The 26,733-nt window shown below is 37.0% G+C and overlaps 1 protein-coding gene across 2 annotated transcripts; it reads left to right on the forward strand.

Annotated features, from left to right (window-relative positions):
* The first annotated feature begins 2,786 nt into the window (after positions 1-2,786).
* Positions 2,787-25,008, forward strand: ano5b (anoctamin 5b). Of its 2 annotated transcripts, XM_055044826.1 has the most exons (21): positions 2,787-3,078; positions 7,998-8,042; positions 12,726-12,790; positions 14,405-14,509; positions 15,647-15,715; positions 15,860-16,144; positions 16,276-16,395; positions 16,854-16,969; positions 17,063-17,197; positions 17,405-17,510; positions 17,823-17,883; positions 18,194-18,345; positions 19,047-19,121; positions 19,209-19,434; positions 19,522-19,700; positions 19,804-19,901; positions 20,303-20,433; positions 20,556-20,761; positions 20,854-21,032; positions 21,982-22,087; positions 22,215-25,008. In XM_055044826.1, exons 1-21 carry the CDS (start codon positions 3,003-3,005, stop codon positions 22,437-22,439), a joined length of 2,760 nt encoding a protein of 919 aa, XP_054900801.1. In that variant the 5' UTR covers positions 2,787-3,002; the 3' UTR covers positions 22,440-25,008. The 2 variants fall into 2 exon arrangements, with proteins under 2 accessions (XP_054900801.1, XP_054900802.1); XM_055044827.1 differs by lacking the exon at positions 7,998-8,042.
* The last annotated feature ends 1,725 nt before the right edge of the window (positions 25,009-26,733 follow it).

Here is a 26,733-nt window from a genome sequence, read left to right on the forward strand (position 1 = left end):
TGTGATGATACGATTTTTGTTGTTAGATGTTTCTGTAATTTCCTGGAACACAACTGAAACACGTCATTCATTAGTGTGACAGACTTTTTCATCTGATTTAAGTATATATATATATATATATCTATATATATATCTATATATATATATATATATATATAGATATATATAATATATATATATATATATATTATTTTTTTTTTACAAAAGCTCTTTGTATAAACTGTTCTACAGATTAGAGATTCAAAAGCTTAACCAGGAATATTTTCCTAGCCACTCCTAATGTCTTTGCTTTAATGACCTAGTCACCTTGACCTATAAAATGTGACATTTGTTATGTTTTCTCTCCACCTTATTGAACTATAAACATTTATGTGATGACCCACCAGAGGAAGCCCTCCAGAATGAGCCATCTAACCCTATGTGAAATAATTAAGAAGGGACCCACCTCAATTACAAGACAGTGTTGCTTACACGCAGATAATTAGTTTTACCAGTGATGCCTTAGGGTATCTACTGTTTCGCTTTGCAGGGGGTCTTTTATGCATATTGAGTCATTTACATGTGGTGTTCATCAAAAATTTAAACAGATTTAAAGGGAAGGGCCTTTCATTTCTATTTTTGCCTTCTTTGCATCTTTACTTGTGTTCCTATACTAATTGCAGTAAAAATTACTGAGTAACAGCAGGATGTCACATGCTTTTCGCAAGCATATTATTATTCCGGACGTTAGGGATTTGTGGCTTCCATTAAGGTTATTTTTTCTTATCAGCTATAAACAGCAACTGGGATTTGCATATTAACACCCAATGGACATCATAGTGTTTGTTTATGTTATGTTCACATCATTCACGGAGAGCAATGATGTCCGTGGGTCAATTTGACTCTGGGAGTTTTTAATCATGCAATAATGTCAAATCAAAAAATTCTTCCAAAACATCTTTTTATCTGATTATTAACCCCATTGCAATCAATATTTGTGCAATGATGTTTTTTTTGTTTTTTTTTTCTATGAAATTAAGGAACAATGATGACAATTTACTCATTTGGACATGAAAAATGGAATTTAATGTTTTTTTGTCCACTGGAAAAAACCCAGACACACAAAAAACAATAATTTCCTTGAAATTGATCTTTAAGGAATTTTCTTATTTTACTTCTTTTTTTTTTCTCTCTCCAATGGGTGATCTTTATAATTGAACTTGAGACACATATGCTGTTCAGGGTCAAATTGACCTGCTGATTAAAATCAAGATAAATGAGTCACAGAGAGAGTGTTTATGTTTTCCTCCACTTTTGCAGAGTGTCACTCAGTGTGGGTGGAGTTTATCCACGTGAACAGAAAAGATTCCCGTCAAAAGTTGCATGAACACCTGCTTTCTTACAGTTTCCAAGTGAAGGAAAGAAAATAGTGAGAGATGGGTTCGTGTGCGTCCACATACGCATGTATGGGTGTGGTGTGTTTGTGTGTGTGTGGTGAAATATGGTTCATAACTGCAAGGAAACATATAGAATTGGGCATTTTTTAAAATATTTTTTTGCACTTAAACTTGACTGCAGAGTCAAATTAACCCGAAAAGTATCAATGTAAAAAGTAGACGCAGGGGGTTGTGCAAATGTGTAAAATGAATAAATTTTCAATTTCTATGTAGAGTGCACCTATTAAGACAAAAAGTTTCATGCAAAAAAAAAAAATACTTCCAACTGTATTAAAAAAAATATCAGAATGTGGTGAGAATGTAGATGATTTGTTTTTCTGGAAGAATGATTGTTAAAGGAGACAACAATTTCAAAGACTGAATGACAAACGTAATTATTTTTCGTAATTTCACATCTAGAGCAGGAATCCTCAAATCCAGGTCGTTTTCCTGCTGGTTTGTCTCTGCTTCAACACACTTTAGTCAAATAATAATGAGATGCAATTTTTTTCAGTCGAGACATTGAGAGCTGCCATCCTTCTAGATGTATTCTGTCTTCAACGCTCCTGAATCAGATGAACTGAGTGTCATCAGGGACCTGTGGAGGGATCTGCTGATGAGGGTCTTCAGCCGGCTGATTCTGGTGTGATGGGGCAGATATTTTCAAGGACTGGGCTGGGGTACGCCTGGTCCAGTGCTTCGTCCACATTTATTTCTTGTCCTACTGAGCCACTGTAACACTGTATTGTGGCCGAATGAAAAAGAATGTTTATTGTTTCCCTCAGATGACTATTTACCTATATGGTCTACTGCATTTATTAAATGTAGTGGAGCAGGGTGGAGCAGTATTGAACTTGGATTTGTATCTGAATTTGACAGAAGCTGCTTGGAATAACTTAGATTTGATGCATGTTTGCATCATCTCATGAAGACCCCTCAGTTAAACTGATGTCAAGTGTCCTTTTTGTCTTTGAAGTACAAATTCATGTCCCACGATTTCCTTTTCCGAATGTTTTTTAGGGTACCTACAGAAAACAACACCTCAGCTTGATTTAGATAGAAATGGCCCCTAGATGGCGGAATTGTGATGGAAACTTCTCATGATTAAAGCGTCCAGGTGAGCGCCTCGGTAATTTCAGAAAAAACAAATCAATATAAAAGCAAACAAACCTCTTTTAAAATAATAACAATAATAATAATATTATTATTATAGAGAAAGCTGGCATACCTTCTGACACACAAATGAACAGTTTAAAATAGGAAGAATCGTAACAATAATTGTAAGCAAAAAAATATTTGCCGACGGAAAAAGAGGGCACCGCCACTCCCCTTTATGCGCGCCTGCTCTGTGCGCGCGCACGTGAGCTCAGCAGGGTACAGTTTCAGTGACAGTCGAGTCATTACGTGATTATAACTCACCGATCTCCCATCGATCTGCTCGAGCCGTCCAGCGTCTGACCGATGCCTGCTCCTTGCGCGGCGGGTTCTCCATCGACGCGAGGGGAGACGGCGGCGGCGGCGTCCTCACCGCCTTCCCTGCGCTCCTGAAGAGGTGCAGACGCCTCTACAATCACACGGTTGGCCGCTATGAGGCGACTAACGGGAAAGGCGAAGGAGGAAACTTTGATCGAGCTGCAGAGCGCCTCGGATTCTCAGCTCACAGGTGATTTAAGCTCGTCGTTATGAGCAACATCTTCGAGTTTGAGTTTTCAAAACGGGATTATTTGTGAATCATGCGTTCACCTTTTGAGCTGCAGCAGCACGCTGCAGTGGTAGTTATCCTCAACCCACTGAAATAAGAACACTGTGGCGAATGGGATACCACAACCACAGATCCACAAGTATATTTTCATGATCTCGTGTTAAACCACTTTTAGATGTTGTGTAAAATATATGTCAGAAATTAGTTAGTGATGGGTGGAGGACAATGGCAGACCTGTCCATTGTGCATTGAAGATGTTCGGTAAAAACTGCGGTCGCTTCATTACTCCATCAATAATCACTGATGGACCTGCTTGATCGCAGGGTTTTTTTTTTTCTTAAAATGCAGAAAAGGGTAATAATCAGAAATGAGAAAAGTGAGTGGATAAATGTTTGTTTTCTTATCTGTTCTGCGTAATTGGCTCCTCTGAGATAGTCTGGCTTCACTGACTCTGAGTTTTGCTACAGTTTGTGGTTTTACATTAGGTTCATTAGAAAACACTTTGTCCCAGAGCGTTTGCATGGGGTTATCTTTGTGCAATTAAATTACACAATTTCTGAGGATTTCTCAAAGTAAAAAAAAAGACAAAAAGAAAAACAGACACAAAGAAGTTACCACTAGTGTGACGATGTAGAGATTAAGCAGAAACTGATTACATGTAATCTGTGTCTTTGGTCAGAGAAGAGATGAGGTGACTGATTTCTGTTCTGTCGTAAACAATGGGGAAGTCATTACGTTTGTAATAATTCAGTGCATGCATCTGCAGGAAAGTGTGAACAGAACTGATGTTGAAGACAAAAGAATTGTACTCAAAGGCCTGCTGCTCTATAAAATTCTTTATAATAATGTAAAACCTACAAATACAGATCGCTGGCATTGCAGATTAGATTGATAAACAGCATCAAATATTGAAACACTGAATATGCCAATCGTGATTTATATCTTATGTTATAAAATCTCATGAGTCTTATTCATCCTTTAAAGTCTTCAAATAAACAAGTCTTATGCTTAATGCTGGTTGATCAAACTCCACCAAGGGTAAGAAGTAAGTAGTAAGGATGCTGCTTACAATATTAGCTAAAATTAATACTCAAGATTTCTGATGTGATTAAAAGATTCTTTTTAATTTGTATTCATTACAATGCACTGTAAGTTCTCTTAATTTTACATACCCTGTTCTGATTTTCTAGATATTATGAATAATAAGAATTTGTTCACTGAGTGAAAACCACTGAATATTAAACAGTTGTTTTCTTTCTATTTCTAAGGCATAACAGCAACAGAAACAACTCAAATGTTTGCATAGCCTAGTTTTTACCATCATGGATTGGTCTCTTTTTTTTGCTTTTGACACTTTTTGTAGAGGGTAAACTTTTAAATCTTTAGTTCATTTCAAGTTATGTGAATACTGTTTTGCATACAGTGCAACAAGACTGGTGCAAAAAGTGGCGCTTCATGTCTCTGGCATATTAACGGCTTCTCTCTGGAGGCGTATTCATGCAGTTTTCATTCATTTTTTCAGACACTGAGTTTTACCAGGATGTGCAAATGTATGATCAGAACTGTATTCATGTTAAAAATGTAAGGATTTATTGAGTTCTTCACATATAACCTCAGCAAAGCGTAATCTTTATCACCATTTGGCCACGCTGTTTTTTAAAACAATTATTTACAATTTAAACCCTAGGGTCCTTTGTGGTATTTTTTTTTTCTTATTTTGAGATATTTAAAAATATATATTTTGTAGAAAATTTAAATTACAGTTTAATGAACAGGAAATAAAATCTCCTGTTAAAAGAAAACAAATTGTCCACTAGTTTATTTACTTCTATGGTTCCTTGCCATACTGGAACCATTTTGATTACAGATCCAAAATAATCAGGTTAATGCCATCCTGCATTTGCTTCAAAATTTCAGTAGTTATCTACGTAAATGAGCTCTGCATGGAAGATCATCATGGAAAAGGAAAAACAAACACTCCTGTTGAATCACTCAGAGTTCACCAGGCATAATGAACTCTACACCCAATATTTTGTGTTTTAATTTTCAACCACCTACTGGTGTAATTGCTTGTGGAGGCAGACTTTTAATTATACGTGGGTGAGTTGTGAGTTAAACTATTCTTGGTCTGCGGAGGCTTTGCTCAGGCTCTTATCAGGGACATGTCAAAGGCCCCTGTCTGTCTTTATGTGGTGTTTGAGGAGTGCTGCCTTGTTCACAGCTGTCCAAACAGTGACTAGACAGCCTCTGCTACATACTTGTAACATATTGTGCTGACTAGTGTGCACTTAATTAACATGGGCATTATTTCCCTAAACCTTAAATAGGCGAATGCACTGTTTAACTTGATGTTCCCTACATTTCCATTTTAATAAACTTAAACACTATCAGTTTTATTACAGCAGCCAGGAAGTAAGATACATTAAGTAGCTCTTCTCTTACTGGTAATTCTATAGATTTTTTTTAAGACTTGCATTCATTGGCAGCGATCTCATTTTACTGTCTTTCACATAGCCAGTGAAGTCATCTTGTTGTCAGAGGTGAAGCAGAGCAAAAGGAGTCGCTATGGAAACAGGCTTTGTAATTGCGTTATCCGGTCAGAGAGATCCGCAAAACAAGATGAGACAGCAAAAGATTTCCCTTCTGCAAAAGACGATCCCAATCGAAAGGTTTGGATTCTGGACTTAGGTAGTAGACAAATACAGTAATTCATCAAATGTTTTCCGGTTTCTATTTTTTTTAAATAGAGAAAATATTGTCTGCATGAAAAGCATATATATATGTAAAGAAAACTTACTCAGTACTTGTTTATAGTTCTTTTTGCATAAGTTGCTGACATGCAGAGGTCAGCTCCTCTGTGTTTTAGGGTCAGATGTATCATTCTCCTTTTGAGAATACTGCATGGATTCTCCAGGGGGTTTATGCCAGACAATTTCACTAAATTTAGCTCCTCGGACAGTAGTCCACAGCTTGTGACTCTTCTATAAACATTTCAATGGACTTTACATTATTTGTAACCATTTGTCTGACACTTTTTCTTCCACTCAACTTTCTATGAACATGCTTAAATACAAATCAATGACCTTTTGTTGGTTAGCGTGTCATCTAAACAATGTCGGTGACTGCCTGCTTTTCAACTGTCAAGTAAGCGAAGCCCCACATGATATTTTTCGGACACAGCATGATCATTACACACTATTTGTTTTAAGATGTAATTTTCTAAGGACCTAATCACTGAATAAATTGCCCTTTCAATAGCATTCATATTCATTTAGATGCAATTGTAGAATTTATCTTAGATTCAATTGTAGATCAGAATTTACGCACATGTGCCTTTCTACCTTTACTTGTTTACTTTGCACTCATTTTCATAGAACAGGAATAAAATCAATCATGTGAAAGACATGTAGATAATTATCGTTATTAAGATATCAATTAATTTGAAAGCAAACACATTTTTGGTGCATAGTAGCTCTTCAAAAATGTTTCAGGATTCAGTTGCAGGTTAAAAGACACAAAGGTTGTTCTTATTTTTGCCTTTAATTTCAGTCGTGTTATTTAAGCGTTCTGTGTCACAGCACAGGTTTTGCAAAGAATGTTTTTATTATAATCCTTTTTCTTCAGTCTTCCCGCTTACCTGACTCATGTTTTGGATCTAGTATTATGTTTTATATAAGTTACACTGCGATATCTGAAGGTGACATACAATCCTAACCAGTCTTGGCCTCCTATGCTTCAGAATAAAATCAGGAAGTTATTTTTTTCTTTGGGACAACAATATCCTATTGATACGAGAGGAAGTTAGTATTTTTAGGGGGGCTAATCAGGAAAACACGAACAGTAAGACTTTTTCTTTTTTCTTCTTTTGCTACTTTATCAAAGTTTTATCTGGTCTTTGTGATCACAATCTGTTTTGTTTCCTATTTACTGTCAGAAAATGTGAATTTACAATGTGAAAGTCCATTTCAAAACATATTTCAAACTTCAAAACATGGAGCGTTATTTATAAGAAGCTACTTCTCGACTTGAGCAGTTTATCAAATTTTCCTTTAGTACTTTGTAAGCTGCAGGCTTAGCAGGAAATGTGCTGTGTGAGATAGAGATGACGTCTTGTCAGAGAAGACGTAGGGCTGGATGTAGATTCAGGATGTTGTGGCTTCTCTTTGACACAGGGCACTGCATATCTCCTGCACTATCAGGATTCACTGCTTGCCATAAGTGTTTATATATAAACGTTGCTGTTTGAATATAAACACTTATGACTTTATGGTCATTTTGGTTTTCTAATTTTTGAAAGTGTTGAGAGATTTTCACACTTGCACAAATCAGTTGTGAGATCATTTTTTGTTTTGTACCTTGTTCTTACAATATGCTGAACAAAATAATTTGCTCATTAATACTTCATTTTCTGCACTTCGTACTCTTTGAGACGATTTGGCATTAATCAAACATTTGCTAAGAGTGAAGTTGCAAAATTTGACATTTCTCCTCTTGAGAAGTGTCTCATGTTGTTGTAACCTATTGCTGTGTTTAGTTACACCTCATATTTTTGGAGCGCAAAGAAACACAACTCTTGAAAACCAGAAAAACAAATGATGTGTTGGTTTGAGTGAAAGGATCCTGCAAGCAGTACGTTCCTACACAGCCTGTCTGAGTCATAGTGAAAATCTGTTGTCTTGATACCCACTCAGAAGTACACAGCAAACGGAAGTGTGTATTTGATCATCTTTTGATCAAATACAGTGCTTTTACTCGCATGTAGTAAATTGCCAAAGTGGAGCTGCACTGCTTGTGTTTGTCTGTCTCGCCTTTTTAAGTAAAAAGGCTACATTTTCCAGTTTAATTCTAGTCTCTAACCATTTTCTATCTGTCCTTTGAAGATGGCCCTGCTGTTCTGACTGCATTCAGGATAAACTTACACTCAGGTATGGGCAGATCAGAGGCTTCATGTCATGCCTTGCTGTCTGTTCTTTTGTCATCATATAGCGCCGTGTCTCTTGTCACAAGCTGCTCTCACATCTTTGGACTATCATCTTTGGTCGACCTTATTACTGTTCTCCGATGCACAAGTGCGTTGCTGTTTTCAGGTCATGGAGATACAAACGTCGGCATGTCTGTCTGTCTGCTTGTAGTCAACTTTCATCATTCAGCTTCTGGTTGTATCCCTCTTCTGGTTGCACAGACAACCAGAAGAGGGGACGTGTTCATGGCTTTAGCACCGTTCCTGCAGTGGTGCATGCAATGATTTTCTACAGTAAGAAGATCGCAAGTGTGTCGTAATGAGGGTAACACGATTGACATGACTTGTTTAAATGCAGTTCTTGCTCCTGCATCTTGCTCTGCAATTTCATACAGATGGGTGTTACCAGTGCGAAACAGATGACAGTGAATGTGATAGTTTCTTGTTTGCTTGAGTAAGTGGGTGGCTGACAGATTTTTTTTTTCTTGTTATACATCTTTTTGTAACAAAAATAGCAAAACAAGGAAAACAACACACACAGAGAGATGCTGGCTGTCTTTCAGAATATTCATTTCAGTGACTCAGGAGGTGCTACACCGAGACAGGACTGCAGTTCTGACATTATGCATGCTGAAATGTAAAATTATACAGCGAAGAACTGCTGAAATGTAAAATTATACAGCGAAGAACTGCTTGGGTTCACATATGCTGCAAAGCACGGAACTTTGTTCTGAGAGGGATGATGGAAATACTTGTGTGGAGCACTGCCAAGCCAATCAGCTCATTCTTGTTGTAATTTATTTCTTGGCACAAGTCACTTCCTCCTCTGAAAGTGTCTTCCACTGAACTCTGTTCATTTAGAGTATTGCTGATACTGATGATACTCTCCCAGGTACTTTGGTGGTTAAAATGACTCATGTCACAAAATGCACCAAACTTTGAATAGAAGATCAAGAGTATTTTTTATAGCATAATTCAAATCAAGTCCCTTATGCTGAGTTTTATTAATTTAAAGACCCTAAATGTATGTCAACTGTAGGCTTACAAGACTTATATGAGTAAATTGTTGCACATAAACAAAATAGACAATTTTAGAAAAAAAAAAAAAAGCAACACCAGAAACATTTGAATCCATCCCAAAAGTTGAAGCCAATGATAACAGGAAGAAGAAACAGCAAAAATCTGAGAACGACTGACCGGAAAACAGGATATTTATACTGATGAATGATTACAACTAATATGAGGTGGAGGATGTTATCAGCAAGCAAGGAACGGGTAATTGATAGCAGAGGCAAATGAGAGTCTTCTAAATAATAAAATGAAATAATATAAAATAGATCAGAGAAGCTGAACACAAACTACAAAATGAAAAAATCAGAAAGATTTTTCTATTTTTTCTATTTTTCTACTGTTACAGCCCCTGGCCTCTTGGATCTGTGCAGGGTTTTGTTATGCAGGTTCAGCTGTGATGGCTCATCTCCTGATTGGCTACCTGGAAGCTGCAGGAACTACACCCATTGGACCAGAAGGGAACTGCAAGCCACCAGATGTTAATGAGACTCACCTGGTTCTATAAAAGGCTCCTGGAATCATTTCCGCAGGGGGGGACAGCTTGTAGGAGGAGGTTTTGCTCCGCTGTTCCCCACCTTTGATTTGTGATTGTCTTTGACAATTTTGTGAATATTTTGGTTGTTTGTTCTGCTACAGCAGGTTGACTTTGATTTGGGTGACAACACAAGCCAGACACTTGTACTTAGGAGGCTTGCTGCTCCTTTCGTATGTTTGTTTTTTTTTCATTTTCCTTTTGGTTTATTTGAATTGCTATGGACTGACTTGTTTGGGCACTTTGATTTACTTCGCACTTACCCTTTTTTTATGCTGTCAGCTCTTTCTTTTGTTTTAATTGGATTATGTGGTATTCTGTCTTGTTTTTGTGATAACTTTGTTTCTTTTTGTAATAAATCATCTTTTTATTTATCCCTCCTATTCTCTGGACATTTTTTTATGCCCTGAACCCCTAGACCAATAGGGGCGTAACATCTACAGAGAAATCCATAGATCCCAAACTTTTCTTGACTTTAACGATTGAATGAAATAATATAATTATCTGTGATCTGAGAGATCCTCTCAGATCTCGAAAGACTGAGTGGCAAACTCGAACTGCACCAAATGAACATCAATTTGTTTATGTCGGTATTGACTTTTACAAGGGATTTATTATACTGCAGATCTCATCATGACCCTGATGTGGTTCAATTTACATATAAACATGAAACATATTGATCTGAAAAGTCAGGGATCGTGCCACAGATGTTTGCTTCCATTTAAGAAAGCTAGAGTTACATTATCTTTGTTTATCTTGATGATGTTGTTTTGCTATTGCAATTTTTAACATATAGGTTTAATTAACATTGTTAATTGACTTTTTTAAAATTCATTTATTGTTTTTGTCCATAACATTTTGGGACACATTGGGATCCTTGTTTCTATGCACATCCTCTGACCACCACTAGCATGCAAGGCAAGAAGTGTCATGCCCAAGGACTCAACAACCCAGACAGACAGAACAGGGGGTTGAACCGGCAACCCACCAGTTACAGAACAAACTCCAACCACCAGAGCCTCTGTCACCCTACCACTTTGTGGTTGAGTTGCTCTCTTTACCAATTCCTGCCAGGTTATTATAATATCTCTTACAGATGACAGTCATATATTCTGTAGCAAGGACATTTTATTACCTCAATATATTACAGCAAAACCTTAGATAAGTTAAAAGGTACTTTTAAATAGTATTTGTTATAATTTTGTCAACTAATTTAATTTCACAGAATGCTAAGTATCACTCAGATGAAGGGGCTATTGATTTTAGAGGGCTGGCAGTCTGATATTGGATGAATTCAAAGGGGATCTTCTGTAAATAGACAAATGGCCCATTAAGATCACCTAGTAAAACGTGGGTTAGAAAATGAAGTACAGGAAAGTTAAATTTAAAATGTAACTTTTTGAAGAAAAGCATGAGAAGGATAACTAACTTTGGTGTAGTTGTCTGAAGTTTCCAGTTATTTGTACCTCTTTAGATTTAAACTGGCCTTTTGCTCCTGTTTGCTCAAGCCGGCCTCTGATCGCTGCCAGTGTAGTTGGAGGGAGGCCAAAATACTGAGACAAAAAAGGAACAAGGAAAATTGTTGCTTGGAAATAAGTAAGATTGAGGCAAAGGGCCAATCACTCTTCCCACGAGTTTCATGAAGTGATGTAGGCTTTTTGAATCTTCAGAGAGACTCTAACTCATACCCCTTCCTTTCTAGTGAGGCTCAAGACCTTAAGTTGAACTTCCATGACCGCTTTTGTCTCATTGGCTCAGGCTACTGCTTGTCAAATGAAAGTTGGCAGCCTGTGCAGCTGTCTCGGAGCAGCAGGAGCCTTTAGACCTACGTGTTTTTCCAGACTTTGTTTCGTTCAAGGGGAGGTCAGTCTCGTGGTGCGGCAGCAGCAGCCTCAGCCGCCAGCTCCTCCCTCGCTCCAGTGTCTTCATGCAGCCTCCCCCACAGGAAGCATTGCTTTTCCCACCATTCGGGAATAAAAGGAGAGCGGGCAGAGCAGTGCTTCATGAGCACATTTCCAGTGCCATACTCAGCCACGCAGGGAGAGGGAGGAATGCAGTGTGTCAGTGTACAAAATATGCGTGTGTGTGCGCTCTGGTCTTTGTGCTACTCATTGCTCTTGATGCTGAGTGCTTGCTAAAATAGTAAAGGTCTGTTGAAAACTGATAAATTGTTATTGGTTTGTTGTTAAATTTAGGTTGTCTAAGCTGGATCTGGATTATTACACTGGCTTTGTGTGAACATCATTCTTCTGCAGCACATCCCATATCCTAAAAGGATATAATTCAAGCGCGCACTGGCTCAGTTTAATTACTACGGTTTTAGGCTGAGGGGAGAAGGTTATCATTTTGGAAATCATCGTTCTCTTTCTTTGTGTTTAGAAAAACTGGGTGGTTGTTTTTGAAATCAATTCTTGGATTTCATCATGTTACTTCCTGTGCAATTTTGTAAACAATGCAAAAACTTCCCCACATAGTTTCCATTTGACCAAGTATTGTTCCAGCCGACAAGATGTTAATATCACATCTGATAATGAAATACAGCAAGACGATATGCAAACAGCATTTGTGTAAACAAATGAACAAGTGAAATCCAAAATTAGCTTAAACCCCACAGCCATTAAGCAATAAAAGAGACGCCTGCTCGCTGGTGGAGGTAAGTATCATCTAAAGCCCTTGAAAAGATGTTTGGAAAGTCTGAAAATAAACTAATCTTTTAGAGCACTAACATGTTCTCACACTTATTCTTGTTGATCAAAATTTCAATGGAAAATTTAATCAGCTGTAATAAAATTAAGAAGTTTTTTTTTAAAATGCCAGCTCAGTTGCTACCAACAATTGCTGTAAAACAGATGAAAGGCCTATTTCATTTATACTTACTATACTTTTTAAAGTTGATTAATATCTCAGGAGTTTGAATTATTATCTATGACATCCTATTTCTTTATTGTGTAAGGAAAATTGTCATGCGAACTTCACTGCAAACCTCCACACTGATTGAACTTACTTTGTCCAGATTAGTATTATTTGTTTGCTTTTGTTTTGCAGATGACAGCAGCGGTAACGGGGTCAATGCATTATGTGAAGGAGGCCCACTGCCTGGGCATTCAGAGGTAAGTTCTGATCCATTTGAAGGCCCAGTTGGAATGAAAAGCATTTTCAGTGAATTAAAAGTAGCTGGACCGTTCAGTACATCTTCTTCATACAGTGGCTCCTCTGTTCTGTCGACACCTATAAACAATTTGTATCTAAGCATCTTAAAGCTAATTAAAACATTTAATTAGCTAATTAAAACATTTAATTAGCTTTAAGCAGGAAACTGGAACATTTTTTTCTTTTTGAAACAACAGCAATTCCCTTTTTCTGGGCTGAAAGCAATAATAACATGTGAAACTCTTTCCACTCTTACTATCTTGCTAACAAAATGCTTATATCATACGTTTTGCAATTCAGTGAATTCACATATTTTTCAGTGTTTGAAATTCCACTATTAGTCCAAATTTAGACTTTAATGCGCTGCAAATTCAACATCTATGAATGGATTTAAAATATCCCCTTCTCTTGGGTCACAAAGTAATTGACAGAGTTTTCTGCATATCTGTGAAATTTCCTTTCTGCTGATGGCTCTTTTTGACTTTTGACTGACGTTGAGTCACTTTTAATTGCTGAGTCACAAGACTTTGTGAGTCTCAAAGAGCTCCTTTCATGACTTCATCAGCGAGAGAGGAATAAACTTCAGCTGCTCGAACTGGAGATCCGTACTCGTTGCTTTGGTTTTCAGTGATATGTGAGGACATCCAGTCGACTGAGGGAGCTTTCTTGAATAAAGCTAATAACTCAGCTCAGACGTTAGAATTAAGTATTCAATATTGGATATTTAATGTGAACGTTATTATGGCTACTAACCATAGCAGCACCCTGGTTATAAGGAAGTCTGTTAGTGGATGTCAGGATGTGATAAACAAGCAGGGTGGAGTTCAGCTAACGGCTCCATGAGCTGCTTTTGGCCGTAAAGTACAAGAAATCTATTATTAACTTGTCACGGTCAACAGGACTCATTTCTTAAGCAGTGGTGCTAATTTTACAGTCCTTCTCTCAAAATAATTCATTTGAACTTTTTTTTTACATATATACATATAAATATAGAAATCAGTCTGAGACTTTTACTTTTTTAATTTGCAGTGAACTCTGCACTACTGACTCTTCTATCAATAAGACATGTGTTCACTATAAACAGCTGTAATGAAAGTGGTTTAGTGACTTTTAGTAATAGTGCTTACTCTTGTGAAATTCAAAAGTCACTCAAGTTTAAAGTAAAGGCCATACTAAGTTAAAAATCTTAAAATCCTCCTTTGCAAGTATTTTTTAGTTACTAAAAAGGAATATCAGTTTAAATCAACAGAGAATATATTAGGCATTCAATCATCTTAAAGTTTAAAATTGTACATTTTGCTATGTAAGTAGATTTAGCCGCATTAAATGTGTTTTTTGCTCCACCAAGTTATTTTTGTGTAATGACAGACTGGAACTGGACAGCTTCCTGTTTGATGTGGCACTTTATACATCGGAGTTCAATCCCAGCAGGAAAACGCAAAATAATATTCCCTTCTATTGGTCTCTTACACATACTGTATTCAGAAGGTTAAATCCTGTTGTGCAAACAGATTATTTTTTGTCAGATTATTCATGGCAGTATATTTTGTGTTCCGTCATTGTTTCTCTTTCAGACAGAGAGGCTTCAGCCAAACAGAGACACGGTGTTCTTCAGGGATGGCGTTCGCAGAATAGACTTTGTTTTGTCTTATGTAGATGATAAAGATGAGAGGAAGCAGGTACGTTTGAAAATGTTTCAATAACTTGACAACTCAGCAAATATTCAGTGCTGCCACTTACTAACTGCAACACAGCCAACATTATTACACAATCAAATGCCAGAGGAGAAGTGCGGATGCTCGAAAGAGGAAGTAAGGTCCTGGATTTTTTCTGAAGACATGTGATAGATATGATGAACTGTTGTTTTAAATTATATATCTATAAAAACAACTATGATAGGGCAAGTATTATTCTTCCTTTAAGGGAGGAAACATATTACAGCTAATCATAATAAAAGTCTGGTTGTTTCATAGGCTTGTTGTTGAAAGACAATAGCAAAAATCCCAAAAAATGTTTGTGGCATTGTTTCTTTATTGAAGCCAAAGCCCTGACAATATCTATACTAGTTATCTTGTATCTAATCCTAAGCTTAGGTAAAAAAAATGTATATATAATTCAGAAACAATAACAACAAAAAGATCTACTGTGACATAGACCATTGTGTTTGTATTTCCTGTATCTTGTTTTTGGTGCCCTCAAGTGGCCAAAGTAGCTGAGGTGTGAAACAGAGAAAAAAAGGTTAATGAAATGCATGAGTACACGAGGCTGTATGAAAACTGGTTACAAGTTTAAGATTTAAAAAAAAAAAAAAATTTAAGTTTGTTGACACTACAATGTATTGAGGCATTTGCTAAATTTTATTTCAAAGGAGACAAATCTGATTCTCTCCCCTAAAGTAGTTCTTTCAAAATTTACGTTAGATCTCTGCTGCTTTTTCATTTTAATTCTCAGTTCAGGCCCTGATTAATTAGAGGAAACTTTTATTACTTTGAGAACAAGTAGAAACTCAAGAAATCTTTTAATAATGAAAAAGCTCCTTAACCAAACAGATCAATCAGTGGTCTGGACACAAATAACTGTTTCTCTTGAAATCCATTTTGCATGCACAAGAGGTTTGGCAAACAACATCTGCAAATTTTCTCAATGTCTGTCACTCTGTCAGCACCTCACTGCCCTGACTACTACAGTTACACTACATTTTCATTTTGACAAGCAAGTAGGCTTATTTGCAGTGGATGCTGATGTAAACCTTATTTTAATTTCTCTTATTTGGTGGAGTATGTTGGAAATTAGTGAGCTCTTATGTTTACTTTCAGGAAAGGAGGAAGGAATTTGAGGCCAACCTTCTAAAAGAAGGTCTTGAGCTGGAGACAGAAGACAAATCTGTAAGGAGTCTCAACTGTTAAGTGCCAGCGCCATCTAGTGTATATTTTTTGTGGTGCATAAAAATGAACTGAAACCTTCTTAAAGGGATTGTTCAGTGTCCGGCACATATTGCTGGTGATGCGTTCAAATTATTTCTCTGTCAGGAGGCGAAAGACCACAAGACATACTTTTTAAAGATCCACGCGCCGTGGGAAGTGCTCGCCACATACGCGGATGTCCTGAACATCAAAGTTCCCTTCAAAGAGAGCGACATGCAGCACGGTCAGGACGTCCATCTGGACTGGCTGTCCTGCCCTTTCCGCCTGCCCGACCACATCATGCACCCCCAGACGGACCACTTCACCTACCCCTTTGACAAGAATAAGGTGGACTTCTTCCTCATCAATGACAAAGAAACTTTCTTCCCTCCATCCACAAGAAACAGAATTGTAAGTATAAGACATTCATGCTGGTCTGATTTGATTGAGTTTTTACGCTGAATAATTTGTGAAGATGTTTGTGTATTTAAAAACTATATTAAAATTTCTAAGCTTTCGCAAAATATCTTCCTTGCTATCAGGTGTTTTACATCCTGGCTCGTGTTCCATACTACAGAGAGGGTCAAAAGGACAGAGAGAAGACGGGCATCAAGCGATTACTCAACAACGGGACATATACAGCAGCCTTTCCCCTTCACGATGTAAGGCTGATTATTTCAAACTGAAGGGTTGCGTAGATGCTGGGAATTTATTTGTTGAGTTTCTTTGCTCCATCTTTTCTATCCAGTTTTGCTTTTGCTGCCGCTTCTTTAGAACTGCTGAGATTTTGTTTTATTTATTTAAAACAGATTTAATGTCTCTGGATCTGACTCTTTAGAATATATTTAAAATCGAATATAATTAACATTATATTCATTTATGAATTAAAATGATCAGAAATGCATTCGGAAAAGGCTATTTTAAGGATGTGTATACTTATGCAACCAGGTTTTTGCAGCATTTTTGCACACCCCTCCCCTACTTTGTGTAGTGGTTGTTCAGCTTGGATACTTGGTAACGAAACCAAAAAAACAAACCATTTCCATCAAGAATGCAACAATCGCATCCTTAGTTTACTGGAAGATGATCATAATTGTGTTAATGTCCCTCTGGTTTTCAGTGTCGCTACTGGAAAAAGGCAAGAAATGCAGAGTGTGAGAGCGAACGCTTCAACTTGTACCAGCACTGGGCAAGGTTTCTCTGCTTTTACAAAGAGCAGCCTCTGAACCTGATCAAGTAATCGATTTTCACACGAGATTTTACACATGCCTACTTGTTATGTATTTATATATTTATTTTTTCATTTTCTTGTATGTTTGTTTCTTACAGGAAGTATTATGGAGAAAAGATCGGGATCTATTTTGCTTGGCTGGGCTTCTACACTGAGATGCTGTTCTTTGCAGCCGTCATGGGTGTTATATGTTTCACCTATGGAGCGCTCAGCTACGGCAACAACAAATCAAGGTCAATACATCCTCGGGACAGAAAACCAAATCCAGTTTATATTTGTTGGGCTGTTTTGCCTGAGCTGATTATAGATACTTTTGCCCACTTTTTACAGAAATGTCACCACACATTCCCTTCCTTCAAATGATTAAGTTCGTACAGTATGAATAAATCCTATGTCATCTTGTTCTAAAAGAGGGAAATGCGTTTTCTTCTTGCTTTTAGTGAAGAAATCTGTGATGCCGAGATCGGCGGCAGCATATTGATGTGTCCTCTCTGTGACAAAAAGTGTCCTTTCTGGAAGCTCAACTCCACCTGTTTCTCGTCCTGGGTAAATATTTTTGATAGAAACAATAAAGTTTGCAGTACTGCGTTAAATACAAATGACATCAAAATGCAGTTGGGGAGTTTTCAGTTGAATTTAAGCTGCCAACATGGTTTTATGTTTTATTATTGTCCTCATGAAATAATGTCTTATCAAATATATTCATTTAAAACGGGTTTAGACTGAGCACAGTTAATGACACCATCTTGATCGAATCACCAGCGACCTGCTGAGTAGACAGTATGTCTCAGTATTTGTGCCGAAAATCCTCTGCTTCTCTCTGGACCATTTTTTTTTTTTTGTCATTCTATCTTCCAGCAATCCCATCTGTTTGACAACGAGGGAACCGTATTCTTTGCCATATTTATGGGGATCTGGGGTGAGTGTCCAGAGATCCAGCAAACTCCCCCCCATTGTTTTACAGTTTGAACCTTTTCACACTAAGAGATTTAACCTTTTAACCAAACTGCTCCAGAAACACCTGCCAGCACAATTATGTTATTCTCCAGGAACCGGGCAGCACCTCATGTCAATTAAAATCCGACACAAGCGACATTCTGCAGCTTGAAAAAAACGACTTATTTCAGAAAAAATGGATACAGATTACATTATAATGTATCAATAAGTTGTTTTTAAAAATATATATATTTATCAATGTTGATGTATTTTTCTATAAACCTTTTTGGCAGTAACTCTGTTCCTGGAGTTTTGGAAGCGGCGTCAGGCCCGACTCGAGTACGAATGGGATCTGGTGGATTTTGAGGAGGAGCAGCAGCAGCTTCAAATCCGCCCAGAGTTCGAGATCAAATGCACAAACAGGAGACGAAACAAGATCACTCAAGTGAGTGATACCATCATTTCAACAACATATAAAAACCTATGTTTTGCTAATATACATATATAACAGTGTCGATAAAAGCTATCGATACTTTTTAAAACCATACATCTGAATAAAGCCGTAAAAGTTCTAAAATAAATGGGTTAAATTTGGTCCATATTAGGTTTTAATGTAAAAAATTATCGATCTAAAATTCTTTTTAGACATTTATTAGAGACATAGATGTGATTTTGAGCTACAGGTCTCTGATTAGAAGTTTAGACAGATGCATCAAATTTAAAAATGTGCAAGGCTTGGAAAAAAGGTTGGTAATAATGGAAAAATGCCAAAAAGCAAAACCTCAAAATCAGAGAGAGCTTTACTAAACTCATTCCAGCAGTTTTTGAGTTGTAATGTTCCAATGACATCAATATACTCTGCTTTGTTTTTTTTTTTGTGGGGTAAATTTGAGAAATGGTGGTGGTGCATGTAAGGTATGAGACAAATATTTCTGTTTGTGTAGCTATTCAACCTGACCTACAACCCGACCTAACAATAACTGTGTCCAGTTATTGTTAGATTTCAAATATAAAATATAAATAAAAAAAAGTTTCATAATTATAAGAAATATCTGCTAATTTTAGCTGGGAAGCCCTTAAACATCGTTTGGATGCATTTCCTCCTAATAACACTCAACAGGAAGTAAATTAGAACTCATCTTTCAGGAAATGGAGCCATATCTTCCCGTCACGACCAAGTGTGCACGTTTCTGCTTCTCTGGAGCCACCGTCATATTCTGGGTAACTGAAAAAAATATATATAAATCCACATCTTCTTTGTTGCCACATTCTGGTAGCTCTTCCACATGTGCATGTCTCTCTCCGCAGATTTCTATGATTGTAGCCTGTATCATTGGGGTGATAGCCTACAGGCTGGCTGTCTATGCCGCCTTTGCAAGCATCATTAAGGATCCAATGAGAAAGATCCAGTTGGTGGGGAGATTCATCACTCCGCAGCTCGCGACATCCGTCACTGCTTCCTGCATTAATTTTGTCATAATCATGATTCTGAACTTCTTTTACGAAAAAGTGGCCATCTGGATCACTGACATGGGTAAAGAGATTAAACCGATTTAAGGCAGAGTCCAACATGCCAGACTTCTTTTTTTTTTTGCTGAAAATTTCATTTGCTTTGCTGCAGAAATCCCCAAAACTCACCTGGAATACGAGAACCGGCTGACGATAAAGATGTTTCTGTTCCAGTTTGTCAATTACTACTCGTCCTGCTTCTACGTGGCCTTCTTCAAAGGGAAGTTTGTGGGCTATCCCGGCAAGTACTCCTACATGTTTGGGAATTTGACCAAACTGAGGAACGAAGAGGTGAGGTATCTCATTCATTGCGGATCATCTTTTCACGTGCCTTTTCACGTCTGGCGGAGGACACGGAGGGTTTCGTGTGGAATAAAGAGTCTCCTTGTCCCAGTGTGATCCTGGTGGCTGTCTGATTGAGCTGACCACGCAGCTGGTGATCGTCATGGCTGGGAAGCAGGTGTGGGGGAACATTCAGGAGGCTCTGCTCCCGTGAGTCCATCGGATCTTTTCAGCCTCATTTTCAGTTTTTCACAAACAAAATAGATATTTTCAACAATTACCATTGTCATTAACATTTACATGGAGCAATTTTTAAATAAATAAAAAAAGATTTTTTTTAAAGAAATTGGATTTATATTTTAACACTAAACACAAGTTAGCATTTCTACAATCTCTCCACTGAGAGAATCACTTTTGAAGGAAATAAACAAGAAACAAGTTGCATTTTCTCCTAGCAGGGTCAAAATATTCTATTTCCGTCATATTTTGGAGGCTAAGAATAGATACACAGAGTATATACACAAATTTAGCTTTCCGTTTATATCAGAATGAAATTGCCACCTGAGTTGGTATTCATTTTATTTGTATTTGTCTTTGTGGCTTGTTGACAGGTTGATGCGTAACTGGTGGAGCAGCAGAAAGGGACGACACAACCCGGAGAACCATTACAGCCGCTGGGAGCAGGACTACGTCCTGCTGAACTTTAGCCAGATTGGCCTGTTCTACGAGTACCTCGAGATGGGTGAGAGACAAATAGATAAAGACAAATGCAGCACATACAAGTGATGCCACTTGAAATAACTTTCTAATTGTTTTGCTGCACCATTTTTTCTCTTTTCATGGCCCCTCTTCATGTCTTCCCAGTGATCCAGTTTGGCTTCATCACTTTGTTTGTGGCCTCCTTCCCCTTGGCTCCCCTACTTGCCCTGTGTAACAACATCCTTGAAATCAGAGTGGACGCCTGGAAGTTCACCACCCAGTTCAGGCGACCAGTGGCATCCAAAGCCCGAAACATCGGAGCGTGGCAGGAGATCCTCAATTCAGTGGCGATTTTATCTGTTGTCACCAATGTACGTCTATGTTTCTACATTTTCTTGAGTTGCTTTTTATAGTTTTAAACACCATCTATTAAGAAGATTTCCCGTTCACTTTTTTCCCCCAGGCTTTTATCATGGCTTTTACCTCAGACATGATCCCCCGGATGGTATACCTGTATGCCTACAGTAAAGATGCCACCATGAGCGGCTATATCAATAACAGCCTGTCAGTGTACAACATTTCGCAGATACATCCAGACAACATGCCTGAGGACAATTGGCATAACTCCACTACCACATGCAGGTACATTTTTAAAAGTGCCAAAACTGAGACTTCGTTCATTTAATCCTTCTTTGTTTGAATCGTGTGAATTCAGATACTTTCCTATGTCACAGAGGTTTTTAGTGTTTTATTTTTGTAGAGAAAAGAAAATAATGTTGAGGGATTTCTGTAAATCTTTGATTTTAAAATCCTTTTTCGGTTCACTTCCTGCTCTGTGATTTACTTCTCATGTCGTAAAGAGATGAATGGGTTTTTTGTTGCACAATTTCATCTCCAATGCAAGGTATGGAAGAAACTGTGAGCATTAGCCCAAACTACTGCAGGGGATCATTTTTACTTTCAGAGATTGTGTTTGTCTGGACAATCATAGTGCGGTTCGTGGATTTCATCTGTGCCACTGCTGCTCTCTGCAAGGACATTTTATTTCATTCTTTTATAATTGGTTGTCAGAGAGCAATACATTGCAAATGTACTTTTACCTACTAATCGGACTTTTTCACCTTCTGACCACAAACGTCCAACATTTTACTGGCATTTTATTTGGAAGATCAGCAGACAGTAGCCCATTCTTTTGAAGTAGAATGCAAATTATTCATGGTTTTTAGATTTCTTTATTAATAAACGCTACGGTACTTTAGCATGTGTTTGTATTCAGTTACTCTAGTGCAACAAGCAGGCTTCAGTAGTCACAATTAGTGACAAGAGTTTTCTTGGATGTCATTTGAAATCAGCAGAGCGACATCATGCTGTAGGAATGTCGCTCAGCAGACATGAAGATGACCTAAAGTTGTAGCCAGAGCCATAAGAATTTTAGGTTTTTAGATTTTTTGTTGATGCAAAATTTTGAAATCACATGTGAAAGGAATCTTTAAATGTTTGCAAGCATTTTTCTGGCTCATAGACTTTTAAAAACTTTAAGGTGTAACAATATTTTTGTGATGTCTTTGTGTTTTTTTTTTGTAATTTGTAGATATCGAGACTACCGTTACCCTCCAGGCCATGAGAGGCAGTATACCCACACTATGCAGTTCTGGCACATCTTGGCAGCCAAAATGGCCTTCATTATTATCATGGAAGTAAGACAACGCAGCTCTGTTCCAAACTTAAGCTCTCAAAACCAATATCTGGCCAATATGTAAATCTCTGCCTCTTGTTTTTTGTTTGTTTGTTTGTTTGTTTGTTTGTTTGTTTGTTTTTCTACAGCATGTGGTCTTTGTGGTGAAGTTCTTTGTCGCCTGGCTGATACCAGATGTCCCGTCAGATGTGAAGGCGCGAATTAAACGGGAACGTTACCTGATCCAGGAGTACCTCCACAAGTACGAAGTGGAGAGACTGAAGCTCCAGTTGAGCGCCAGCTTCATCACAGCACCTCTTTCGGAAACATCCCTGACACCGGACAAACATGAAGTGGTCTCTGAGTGTTCATAACCTGCATGCAACACTTCAAATGCTCCAAGCCTAGAAAAAACTTGTCAGTTTTCTTGCAAGGGCTTCCATCTTCAAACAGAAAATTTTTTTTCAACATAAATGGGCCTTAGCACCTTTAAGTTGTGCTCATATGTTGGAATCCACTAAACGAGGCATTCCGTAAAAAATAAAACCTGGAATCAGTTTTTATTATGATTACTGTATTTTCCGGACTATGAGTTGCACCATATTCCATAGTTTGGCTGGTCCTGTGTCTTACAGTCAGGAGCGAGTTATGCAGGTTTTTTCCCCTCTTCATGATGCATTTTTTTGACTGATGCATTAAATATTAAATCATACTGCTGGACATGACCCAAGAATTAAACATTCCCTTCTGCAGCCTGAGGAAATGTAATCATGGCCTGAAAAGAAGACAGCTAGAGCTGTGTTCTGGATAGCATCTAGATAGAAATGTCTATCTATCGGTGTTACCTTTCAAAACTACTGGAATAACTACTTGTGAACAGTTTATAGAGACATCCTGGCAATTACCAGCACAGAGACGCCCTGCTAGCTGCCAAAGAGATGAATAAAAATGATTTTCCAGAAGGGGCTTCTAGGTCTTACCACTTCAATGAACCCAACCGCCTATCACTCCGGATTTACCGCATTCGTCTGCTCTCTGCCCCGCTGTGCACTTCACTGGCTGTGCTGAGTCATTCCTGACCCCCTGATTTAACACGCAGTTTCAGAAACTGCCAGCAAACTTCCAAGACAAAGTTGATTGTTTCTGTGAGCTTGTTGAAAAGCAACTGAACACTTAAGCACTTATTTAGACATATCGTTTGGACAAGGTCCCCCTTATGTTTAACAATTACTAAATAAACGTGACTTATAATTCAATGCGTCTTACATGTTTTCACCCTCTTCTTGTGTCATTACATTCCAGAGCTATGTATAGTCCGGAAAATATGGTAAAGACAAATTTTTATATATTTTTTTATGCCATACAACATTTTGGAAAAAGTAAAAGAATCAGGAGTGAAATAAAGCAAACCTTATATCTGCAGCTTCTTCCTTTCTCTATGAAATCCTCTTAAACTTTCCAAGTTTGCGAGCTAATAACGCCTACGTGCTGTGATGAAGCTTAATGTGATCTTTGACATGCAAATTAAAGCGTAAATACTTTTTAAAATCAGATTATAGTTTTCCAAATGTTATTTTCTGCAATGTAACGTGAAGGACTTATTTAGACTTATTTTATTTATTAGATAAAGGTATGTTTTTGTTAAAGGTGATGTGATTGGAATATTATATATTGAAACTACTAATGTAGAAAACACAAATATTTGATTATTTCAGAGTGGAAACAAAGTAAAAAAGTTTTTTTTTTTTTCTGTGTTTCCTTTTAAACTAGTAGCTACATAATGTTCACCTGCTCTGATTTGCACTTGTAATATTTTAGTTGTACAGTTTTGGTTTGTTATGATGTTATGGAGTATTATGTTTAGTGAAAACCTCCTGAGAGCATAGCTTTGAAAAACCAAGTACCTCCTATTCACAGCAGCGATTCTAACAATCAGAAGTAAAGGATTTTATTCTCACAGTTCAGCAGCTGCAGACTTGTATCATACCTTTCACTTTTGTTATCAGTTTGTTACGGGACCTCTTACACAAAAACAAAACATTTTTGCAGATTTAATTTTGTTTTCAATGAATTAATTTCAATTCTTTAATTAGTTTCTCAGTGTGTATAAAATATACATACAGAACATCTCAGATTTTAATTTTGCATGTAGAAAGGAACAGTTGCATGATTAACTTTAAAGAGTTTAATTTCTGAAAAAATATTTAATTTTTTTGTGTAAGATTGCTCTAAATTCACCTCGTGTTTTCTTTGTAAATAATTTCAAGTCACACCATCAAGCCTTTTCTGAAGTAAAGGTACAAAGCAATATATTTTATTGACTTGGTTTTGCCCTGCAACCTGAAAAGTTACTAAGTGAAATTCTTTTACCTTTCCCAGCAGATTAGTTGGTGTTGTTAAAGCCTTCATAGTTCTATTAATTGCCTTTAAGCAGTGTTTTTAATCTACATTTCTTATAAAAAATAAAATAAATGAACAGCCTCTTATTACGTGTCAGGGACCAGCCAAGATTAAACTGCTGTGCAGATTTTAATGCAGTTTACATTTCTCTAAAATAAAATACCTTTGTATGTATTCATTTTTTTTTATATGAATCTTACTTGTGGGCCTTTAATTTTTTGTTATCATAAGATCATCCTCGGCATATTTAGAAATAAGCCTATTTTTATTTATTTTTTTATCTCAAGATTAAATCCAGTCTAGTGTTAGTTATGCAGAACTAAAGTGTGTGGAGTTGATCATGCATGTTGCATGGTGGTTTCCCCATCAAATGCCTTAAACACATAAGTTGTTTTTATATGTTTTTAATTAAACATTTCTTAAGTGCATTCATGTTGTTCGTTGTCTCCTATTTACTATGTTTTTGCACTTGTCAGTGCAACGTGTTTCTGTTTTAGTTCGCTGTAACTTATTAAACAGGAATATAATCTCTTCCAGAGGTCATTTGGCGTTTTCTGTGTGCTCAAATAAACTTTTCAAGGTAATTCCTTTTTTTCTATCAAAAAATGAATTTTATAGACAAGTTTATAAAATTATCAGAACCTCAGTTTGTCTCAGTTTATCATAAATTATATTTTGCACCACTGGCTGCATGGAGGTTGAGGAAAATTGCATTTTCAGCAGAATTATTTAGGCACAAACTGCAAATTGAAACTATGAACCTCAAAGGCCAGGATCAATTGGAAAGTATGTTTGACTGGATTTTTTTTTTCTAAAGTTCCTTGAGATGGCATGCATTGTACATTAACAGAGATTCTACATCCAAATGAATAGATGCATTTAAAAAAAACAACTTTTGTGGTTTTATTGGAAAATTGTCAGACAGGAAAGTACGTTGTGAGAGAGAAGGAGAAGACATGCAGCAAGGATTATCAGGCCAGGACTCAAACCCATGACAGCCATGCTAAAGACTGAGGTCTCTGTACACAGGTCACACACTCTACCTCCGTACCACCACAGCATCAATGGGATCTAATTTTGTGTGATTGGTTCAGGTCTGTTTAATTTGTGAAGTGTAACTGCACAAAAATGTACTATTATAATAAAATTATTTCAAGTTCACTGGATACTCTTTGAGCAAAATAAAGTTTTTCTATAAATCGTAATTTCTATTATTGGAAATGTTTTGATTTCCTCATGTTTTAAAGTTGGACAAAAGCCCTCCATCTCTTTAAGCCAATTTTCCATCAGATAATCTCAGTGCAGGAATTGACTGGAATATGTTATTTGGGTTATTTTAGAAATCATAATATATCCAACAGCTGTTCATTTTTGATTTATGAACACATTTACAAAGGGTAATGGAAGACCCATGTCTTCACGGTGCCTTGATCAACAACAAATCACTTCATTTGTGACTATTTTATAACTGTATAAAATATCACAACATATTTTGGAACTGGGTCAAGGTTTAACACAACTAACAAAGTTTCCTTGTCGTTGTTTTCACTGCCAGGAGCAAGGAAATGTTTCTTGCTTGAATTAAAGTTTATGTCCAGCTGAAACTGATGATGCTACAAAATGGTAAAGACTGACATCCAATTTGGCTGTCACACAATGATTTGACAAAGATTTCAGATACTCAGAGAAGTTGTATTTAAAAAAATAAAAAATCATGAGCATTTTCCCCAGGGGCTAAATAGAACAAACTACTGTCAAATTATTTACAGGAAACGCACCTACTAGAGTCATGATAGGTGAGAGTGAACATGGTATTTCAATAGTAATCTGACAATAATTTTTAAAAATATAATGTCAGAAAAGCAGGTACTCAAAGCTTCTCCTTTCGGCCACCAGGTGGCAACCAATAACCACAAATGAGAAGAAAAGCAAGCTTTGATTTGTTATTTGCTGTAATTACTAATTATCAGTATTTCCTTCCTAAAATGACACTTTATTTATTTATTTATTTATTTATTTATTTATTTATTTATTTATTTATTTATAAATGCAAAACGTTTTTATGCCTGTATTATTGTTGTAAAATTATAATTAGCAACACCTTGAATTTCCAAGGAGACATGGAGGATGACGATGCTTCCAAAGTGAAGTTCATTTTCCCCGCTGAAGACGTGATAGTCAGGGACAATGAGAATAGCAGAAATAATTAATGAATTATTGATGGATTCCTGCGCTGGAGACAGGAGCTTGTTGAAGGGGGAAAGGGGG

The sequence above is a fragment of the Poeciliopsis prolifica genome, unplaced genomic scaffold, assembly GCF_027474105.1.
Source record: "Poeciliopsis prolifica strain line A6 unplaced genomic scaffold, Auburn_PproV2 SCAFFOLD021, whole genome shotgun sequence".
NCBI classification, from domain to species: Eukaryota; Metazoa; Chordata; class Actinopteri; order Cyprinodontiformes; family Poeciliidae; genus Poeciliopsis; species Poeciliopsis prolifica.

Excerpts from the sequence above, each read along its gene's own strand:
- ano5b (XM_055044826.1), top strand. The coding sequence starts at position 3,003 with ATGAGGCGACTAACGGGAAAGGCGAAGGAGGAAACTTTGATCGAGCTG. Across the intron at positions 15,716-15,859 it reads TGGAGACAGAAGACAAATCT|GAGGCGAAAGACCACAAGAC; the intron begins GTAAGGAGTCTC and ends TTTCTCTGTCAG. Across the intron at positions 21,033-21,981 it reads AACTCCACTACCACATGCAG|ATATCGAGACTACCGTTACC; the intron begins GTACATTTTTAA and ends TGTAATTTGTAG.